This window comes from Ursus arctos, unplaced genomic scaffold (genome assembly GCF_023065955.2).
Source record: "Ursus arctos isolate Adak ecotype North America unplaced genomic scaffold, UrsArc2.0 scaffold_26, whole genome shotgun sequence".
Taxonomy (NCBI): Eukaryota; Metazoa; Chordata; class Mammalia; order Carnivora; family Ursidae; genus Ursus; species Ursus arctos.
In genome coordinates this window covers 39,179,647-39,188,228 of record NW_026622941.1, presented here as the reverse complement: position 1 = coordinate 39,188,228, position 8,582 = coordinate 39,179,647, and the positions used below count along the sequence as shown (strand labels likewise).

The following is an 8,582-nucleotide window of genomic DNA, read 5'->3' as shown; positions in this document are numbered from 1 at the left end:
TTCTCTGCATCCTTGCCAACATCTGTCATTTCCTGACTTGTTAATTTTAGCCATTCTGACTGGCATGAGGTGGTATCTCATCGTGGTTTTGAATTGTATTTCCCTGATGCCAAGTAATGTGGGCCATTTTCCCATGTGTCTGTTGGCCATTTGTATATCTTCTTGGAGAAATGTCTGTTCATGTCTTCTGCCCATTTCTTGATTGGATTATTTGTTTTTTTGGTTGTTGAGTTTAATACTTTTTTCTTTTTTTAGGTTTTATTTATTTATTTGAGAGAGAAGGAGAGAGAGAGAGAGAGCGCATAAGCAGGGGAAGCAGCAGATGGAGAGGGAGAAGCAGACTCCCTGCTGAGCAGGGAGCCTGACGTGGGGCTCGATTCCAGAATCCTGGGATCATGACCTGAGCTGAAAGCAGATGCTTAACTCACTGAGCCACCAGGTGCCCCAAGTTTGATAAGTTCTTCATAAATTTTGGAGACTAGCCCTTTATCTGATGAGACATTTGCAAATGTCTTCTCCCATTCTGTCAGTTGTCTTTTGGTTTTGTGAACTGCTTCCTTTTGCTATACAAGAGCTTTTTATCTTGATGAAGTCCCAATAGTTTACCTTTGCCTTTGTTTCCTTGCCTTTGGGGACATGTCTAGTAAGAAGTACTGTGGTTGAGGTCACAGACATTGCTGTCTGTGTTTTCCCCTAGGATTTTGATGGATTCTTATCGCACATTTAGGTCTTTCATCCATGTTGAGTTTATTTTTGTGTATGGTGTAAGGAAATGGTCCAGATTCATTCTTCTACATGTGTCTGTCCAATTTTCCCAACACCATTTGTTGAAGAGACTATCATTTTTCCATTGGATATTCTTTCCTGCTTTGTCAAAGATTAGTTGACCATAGAGTTGAGGGTCCATTTCTGGGTTCTCTATTCTGCTCCATTGATCTATGTCTGTTTCTCTGCCAGTACCGTACTGTCTTTATGACTATAGTTTTGTAATAGAGCTTGAATTCCGGAATTGTGATACCACCAGCTTTGGTTTTCTTTTTCAACAATCCTTTGACTATTCAGGGTCTATTCTGGTTCCATACAAATTTCAGGATTATTTGTTCCAGCTCCGTGAAAAAAGTTGATGGTATTTTGATAGGGATTGCATTGAATGTGTAGATCACTCTAGGTAGCATAGACATTTAAACATTTAAAATTCTTCCAATCCATGAGCATGGAACGTTTTTCCATTTCTTTGTGTTTTCCTCATTTCTTTTATGAGAATTCAATAGTTTTCAGAGTACAGATTCTTTGCCTCTTTGGTTAGGTTTATTCTTCGGTGTCTTATGGTTTTGGGTACAATTGTAAACGGGATCGACTCCTTAATTTCTCTTTCTTCTGTCTCATCGTAGTGTATAGGAATGCAACTGATTTCTGTGCATTGATTTTATATTCTGAAACTTTGATGAATTCCTCTATGAGTGCTAGCAATTTTGGGGTGGAGTCTTTTGGGTTCTCCAAATAGAGTATCATGTCATCTGCAAACATTGAGAATTTGACTTCTTCCTTGCTGAGTCAGATGCATTTTATTTCTTTTTGTTGTCTGATTGTTGAGGCTAGGACTTCTAGTACTATGTTGAACAACAGTGGTGAGAGTGCATATCCCTACCGTGTTCCTGACCTTAGAGGAAAAGCTCTCAGTTTGTCCCCATTGAGATAGATGTTTGCTGTGGGATCTTCATATATGGTTTTTATGATATTGAGGTATGTTCCCTTTATCCCTTCACTGTGAAGAATTTTAATCAAGAAAATGCTGTACTTTGTCAAATGCTTTTTCTGTATCTATTGAGAGGATCATATGGTTATTGTCCTTTCTTTTATTTATGTAGTGTATCACATTGATTGATTTATGGATGTTGAACCACCCTTGCAGCCCAGAAATAAGTCCCACCTGGTTGTGGTGAATGATCCTTTTAAAGTACTGTTGGATCCTATTGGCTAGTATCTTGGTGAGTACTTTTGCATCCATGTTCATCAGGGATATTGGTCTGTAATTGTCTTTTTTAGTGAGGTCTTTGTCTGGTTTTGAGATCAAGGTAATGCTGGACTTGTAGAATGAGTTTGGAAGCTTTCCTTCCATTTCTATTTTTTGAAACAGCTTCAGTAGAATAGGTAATATTTCTTCTTTAAATGTTTGGTAGAATTCCCCTGGGAAGCCATGTATCCCTGGACTCTTATTTTTGGGGAGGTTTTTGATTACTGCTTCAATTTCCTTGCTGGTTATAGGTCTGTTCAGATTTTCTACCTCTTCCTGTTTCAGTCTTGCTAGTTTATAAGATGCCAGGAATGCATCCATTTTTCCATATTGCCTAATTTGTTGGCATACAGTTGCTCATAATATGTTCTTAATTGTCTGTATTTCCTTGGTGTCAGTCGTGATCTCTCCCCTTTCATTCATGATTTTATTTATTTAGGTCCTTTTTCTTTTGGAATAAATAGTGAAGAGTGATGCCTTCTGGAAACTGTTATGGAAAGAAGAGATTTCAATCCTCTTACTAATTTTTCTGTAAAGAACAGTGACCACAAATGGCCTCAAGGAATCACAGTGGCATCACAGAGTTCATTCTTCTCGGGCTGTCTACTGACCCCCATGTCCAGGTTCTGCTCTTTGTTCTGTTCCTGATAATTTATCTCCTGACTCTGCTGGGGAACCTGCTGATAATACTCCTGATCCATACAGATTCTAACCTCCACACACCCATGTACTTCTTCCTGAGCCATCTCTCCTTCCAAGACCTCTTCTATTCTTCAGTCACTGTGCCCAAGCTGCTGGAGAACCTCCTGTCTCAGAGGAAAGCCATCTCAGTAGAGGGCTGCCTGGCTCAGGTCTTCTTTGTGTTTGCCACTACAGGGATTGAGGCTTGCCTGCTCTCAGTGATGGCCTATGACCGCTATGCTGCCATCTGCCACCCTCTGCTCTATGGACAGGTAATGAATAAACAGCTATGTGAGAGGTTGGTGTGGGGCTCTTGGGTCGTGGCCTTTCTGGATGCACTCATGAACATCCTCCTGGCTTTGAATATGGACTTCTGTGCGCTTCAAACCATCCACCACTACTCCTGTGAGCTGCCTTCCCTCTTCCCTCTCTCCTGCTCCGATGTCTCCACCAACTCTGCAATGCTACTCTGCTCTGCCCTCCTGCATGCCATTGGGACCTGCCTCCTGATCTTCTTCTCTTATGTCCGCATTCTCTCCACCATCCTGAGCATCAGCTCCACCACAGGCAGAAGCAAGGCCTTCTCCACCTTCTCCTCCCACCTCACTGCAGTGACCCTGTTCTACGGCTCAGCCATTGTTCGCTATCTCATGCCAACCTCAGGCTCACCTCTGGAGTTAATCCTCTCCATACAGTATAGTGTGATCACTCCCCTGGTGAATCCACTCATCTACAGCTGGAAGAACAAGGAGGTGAAAGCAGCTCTGAGAAGAATGATGATAAAATATCTACAATGTCTCAGCACAGAAGAGATATAACATGAAAGAAACATAAAGTAGAACTGCAGCAAGAAATCTCATGACTGACATTAAGTTTCTGATTTTCTGTTTTGTCACATGTTGCAATGTGTGTTGCTGATTCTCCCTTTTTAAAAATTATCAAGGAAAGTGCTAGAAGCTATTTTGTTTTCCATGGCTCAGAATCAATCCTATTCAGACACAGAGCACATAAGTCAGAAAACCTTCTCAGCTTCATAGATTTAGTTAATAACATGTCAATTCATGATTCACATTTTTTAACATCATTCAAATTATGATGGACCCTGAAATATTTTGTGTGCTGAATGTTTAATTTGAATTAACGTGTCTGGGGAAAGATTTTATAGGAATAAAATATCCTAGGTCTCTAAGAAAGGGAAAACAAAGACTTGGGCTTTATGGGGTGGAGGAAAGAGTTGTGGCTGGTGATAAGGTCTCTGGAAATAGGCAGAAATAGAAAATGTGGCCAACAGAAGGAGGTCATAATTTACTAGGTATACTAATCTCTATTGCTTTCTGTTACTGCCATAGTAAGTTACCAAAACTTCAGCAAATTCAAATAACATCCACTTATTACCTTACAGTTCTCTAGGTCAGAAATTGGAGAAGACTCCACTGGGTTCTGTTTAGGGTCTCACAAGATCAAAATCAAGGTGCTGGCTGGGTTGGGCTCTTCTCCACAGGCTCTGGAGGTTCAGATTGTTGGCAGAATTTGGTCCCTTGAGACTGTAGGTCTCAGGTCCCCATTTCCTTGCTGGATGCTGACTGGGGATCATTTGTCCTTATTGAAGCCCCTTCACTTCTTACATGGTCCTCTCCATTTTCAAAACAGCGTGTCGCCTACTTCTAACCTTCTGAATCTCTCTCATGTCCCCATCTTCTACCATCTGGAGAAAACTCTCTGCTTCTAAAGGACTGATAATAGATTAGGCCTACCTGTATAATCTCATATTTTAAGGTCAGCTAGTTTGGGACTTTCATTACACCTACAAAATCCCTTCACAGCAGTCTCTAGATTTGTGTTTGAAGAACCACAGAGCAGGAATCTTGAAGGGCCATCTTTAGAATTCTGCCTTTCACAGCATGTAAACATATAAACTAACACTCAAAACAACAAAACTAACAAACACAGAGCATAAAAGGGAATAAAGCTAAAATGATGAGGAGAGGGGAGAGCTGTGGAAAGGGAGAGGACTCAGTACAAGCAAATCGTGCTACATAGAGATGGAGAAGGAGTCAGTCTGGAGAGGGAGATCTCTGAGAAGCTGTCAAATACAGAGCATCTGTTTGTCCCAGAATATGTATGGATGTAGGGAATTCACTGCATCAATGCCTGGGACTGATCATGAAGAAAGACTTTTGCCCTGAATTTACAATGAAACCAAAATACAAAAAATGTGCCTACACAAGGTCTATGATGACCTCTTTCCACTTTGGAGGACTCTAAGCCCCGTGGTCCTTCTTATCTGTCTGCACGCCTCCCACTTCTTTATGTTCCTGTGCTCACCTGGTGCCCTCAAACCACCCTCTGCAGAACTCCACGGGCCTTCTGCCTAAAGGATATTTGTCTAAGCCATTTTTGCCAATTATCAATTCTTCTTGGAAAACATTCTCTTTCGATCTATAATTACCTAACTTTGGATTTTCATATAAGGTAAACATGTTTCAACCCATTTCAACATTCTGTTTCATTTTCAACTTATTTTCCTGTTTTGCTTCTTGCCTGAGTACTAGAAATAGTCAGTCTTGACTGCATTATTACCCAAGATAACAATATTTTATAACAACCTCAGCAGAGGAGTAACATAGAACCACTAAGGAACCTTTAGGTGTTCATGACTATCTCTTGTCCTGCAGTACACAAAAGCACAATAAGAGTTAATATGTCAACAAAATTTTGAAAAGAGTACACACTTGAATGGAATAGCTCACTACCTCATGTATACAATGCAAAGAAAACATTTTATTACCTCCTTCTGAAAACAATCTGCATACCCAAAAGCATTTTCTCTAAGCTCCCACACCACACTTCTCTAGGATACCAGATTTGTTTTAATTCAGTAACTTTAGTGTGCTTTGATATGTATATTATAATGTATGCTTGATATCACATATATTTAAGTTAAAAAAATCAACTGAGTAAATTTTAAAGATCTAATTGGCTTTATTAATTAATTCATGAATCGGGCAACATTCCGTCTAGCAAGTAGAAGGGAGCTCCAAAGGGAAGGCTTTCAAAGGTGGAGAGGGAGTGGAAAAAAGGAAATTATTAGGAAAGAATCCATTGTTTTAGGCAAGGTTGCTCTCCTAAGGAGAACAGAAGGGGCCTATCAGTAAATTTCCTAGTGTTGACCGGGAAATTCCCATGCTGACTGGCTAAAGGTTACCTTTCTGGGAGGTTGAAACTGCAGTTAGGTTATGTATTAAGTCTTGGTTTACTGACATGGGGCCTTAAGCTAAGTGATGGCATTTGGGGCCTGTGGTTTTCTTTTTAAAAATACACACACACACACACAAACACACACACATTTAGTGAGCACTAAATACATGCTTAATATTATAACTGTACCAAAAAGTAATTTTGTTACCAAAACCCAATTTTGGCTGCCTGTCACTCAAAAGGCCAATACTCAAGAGAGGAGTTTTGACTGAAAAGGAATATTAGCTTTATTCAGGAGGCTGGCCACCTTTGGAGAAGGCAAATTCTTGTCCAAAAGCCAACTCTGAGGTTTCTGCCTGGCCCAGAGAGTTTTAAAGGGGTTTAATCAGCTAAGGGAGTGCAGGGGTCTGTGACATTTCTTTATTACATGCAGGCTTGATGATGACAGCTACAGAGTTATCTTGGTGTTCTCAGGTTGTGCAAGAAGGTCCGGTCCCTTGGTGCCCCGGGGTGGTTGTTCAAGAGTATTCTGTTCTTTCTGTAAAGGAGGGCAAGGTCTAAAGAGGCACAAAAGAGGGTTGGTAGAGTCATTTGTGCAACCTTAAAAAAGAAAAACATTTTGCTAAAAGATTGCTGGCCAATGCAGTTTCAAGACAGACTTGCAGGCCTCTGCGGCTTGGGAAAGTTCTGGTCTTTCATTCCCCAAGACCAGTGGTCTGTAAATCTCAAAGAAAGCAAATTAGTTCTGTTACAGATCAAGGGCCCTAAGTCAGCAAGCAAGGAGTGTATTAATTTGCTAACCCTTAAGTTAACCCTTAAGACTGGATGGAGTGCTGCTATCACTGTACCGAATAATATACTTAAATGACAATATTATTTGTTCCAAAAACTCCACCCTTTTAAAAGAATCTTATCTAGCATACTATAAGACAATATCTATAATATGTTGCCTGATTTTATATCTTAAATTGAATGTTATGAAAATTTTTCTTTCAAGTAGGTGAGAATGAAGAAACTAAAACAAGGAGATTGTAATATGACTGTGTTATTTTCTGTTTCTTCCTTTTTGAATTCTGGTTTCATTAGAATTTCTCAAGATTAAAAGAAAAAAGCTTACTAATTCCGCAAATGCTGTATGAATCCAAGGTTTTAAATCAGTTAGGATACTTACACCTCTAGGGAGGAAACATACCTTTTTCCTCTACCGTTTCATGTTCATGAGTGAGACCCCTGTAACAAAAGACAAATTAACAAGAGAAAAGGATACAAATTTATTTAAGATAAGTTTTGTGGGACATAAGAAAAGGAAGACCAGAAGAAACAGTTAAACTCGAGTGGGTTATTTTCCCAGGTTTATTGAGATATAATTGACATACAACATCGTGTAAGTTTAAAGTGTGTAACATATTACTTTGATACACTTATATACTGCAATTTGATTCCCACCATAGCTTAGCTAACACCTCACAATGGGAATATGTTGATCAAAGGGTACAAACCTGAGTGTTTTTACAGAAAGACAGGAAAGTCATGGAAAGATGTGATAAGACAAAGGTGAGCTAAGTATAGTAAATGGGAATGGGGAGGTGGGGGCTGGTAATTAGCAAGGCCTATTCAGATTCCTCTCTGTGTCCCTTCACCTTTGGCAGTAAGGATGCTCCTTTCCTCCAGGTATAGAGGGCACTTCTCACATGAGGGTTTTATAATTTCCTTTAGGCAAAGATCAGAAAGTCCTTCCTGCACTTGCCATTTCTCAAATTCCTTCAGAATGAAATATTCAATACTCGAAGGGGCTATATTTTGGGAGAGTGATCTTACCCTAGGCTATAACTTCAACACAGAAGTTCCAAAAGACCATACTGAATAGAATCATCTGAGGCTCTTACAAATTGCAACTTATCTAGTTAATGAGTTTCAAACTGGGCTTCAAGCTATGACTTCAGGGAATACAAGACATTGGCGCCTTCACCTCCTAGGTTGCCAGGCTCAGTCAGCCAATTACTGACTGCGTAATCTATATATACCCTCTTCTCAAGGGTTTTCGGGAGAATCACTCACTATCCAGACTCTTCTATGACAGTGTTTAGAATCAGAGAGAAAATGAAATAAAGAGATACCTTAGTGGTTGGGCCTATGACCATTGGAGGGAAGCTCCTCACAGTTTTTGTTGAGGATTTGATAGTCTTACCATGTAATGAGTAGGAGAGAAAGGCAGGACAAGGCCAGAGCTCAGAAAATTCTTGTCTTGAAGCTTCTACCTTTAGGACTATCTAGCCTTGGGGTAATCAGTTTTCTGTTCTCACTGTGACTTCCAACCAGGAAAAAAAAAATAAAAGGACTGATTGTCTTTCCTGTAACGAATCTACAGAAATATTGGTTCTCATGCGCATAGAGACCATCCCAGTCCAGATGAGATCCCACCATGAAAAGACCAAAGCGACAGGAAATCTTCTGAATCAGAAAATGCCTGGAACTTGGTAATGTCCACTATGATTGCTCTGAAATTTCTCCTCTCTCCTTTCTGGTCCCTATCTTTCACTCTCCTAATCCAGCCTTCTTTTCCTATCTTCTCATTAACTTTCCGTCTGCTGGAGATTGAGGTCACTGACGCAGGAATCACATTTTCCATACAGTGGGGCCTTGGACCTAAGCAGCTACGTGGGAAGATCTCTCTATCCTCAATGAGTTA

At 40.1% G+C, this 8,582-nt stretch overlaps 1 protein-coding gene across 1 annotated transcript; it reads left to right on the top strand.

Moving 5' to 3' along the window:
• The first annotated feature begins 2,565 nt into the window (after positions 1-2,565).
• On the top strand, positions 2,566-3,513 carry LOC113257470 (olfactory receptor 8S1-like). Its single transcript, XM_026501621.1, has one exon. The coding sequence runs from the start codon at positions 2,566-2,568 to the stop codon at positions 3,511-3,513; it is 948 nt and encodes a 315-aa protein (XP_026357406.1).
• The last annotated feature ends 5,069 nt before the right edge of the window (positions 3,514-8,582 follow it).

Bases quoted from the DNA above. Each gene is read 5' to 3' on its own strand.
- LOC113257470 (XM_026501621.1), top strand. From the start codon at position 2,566: ATGGCCTCAAGGAATCACAGTGGCATCACAGAGTTCATTCTTCTCGGG.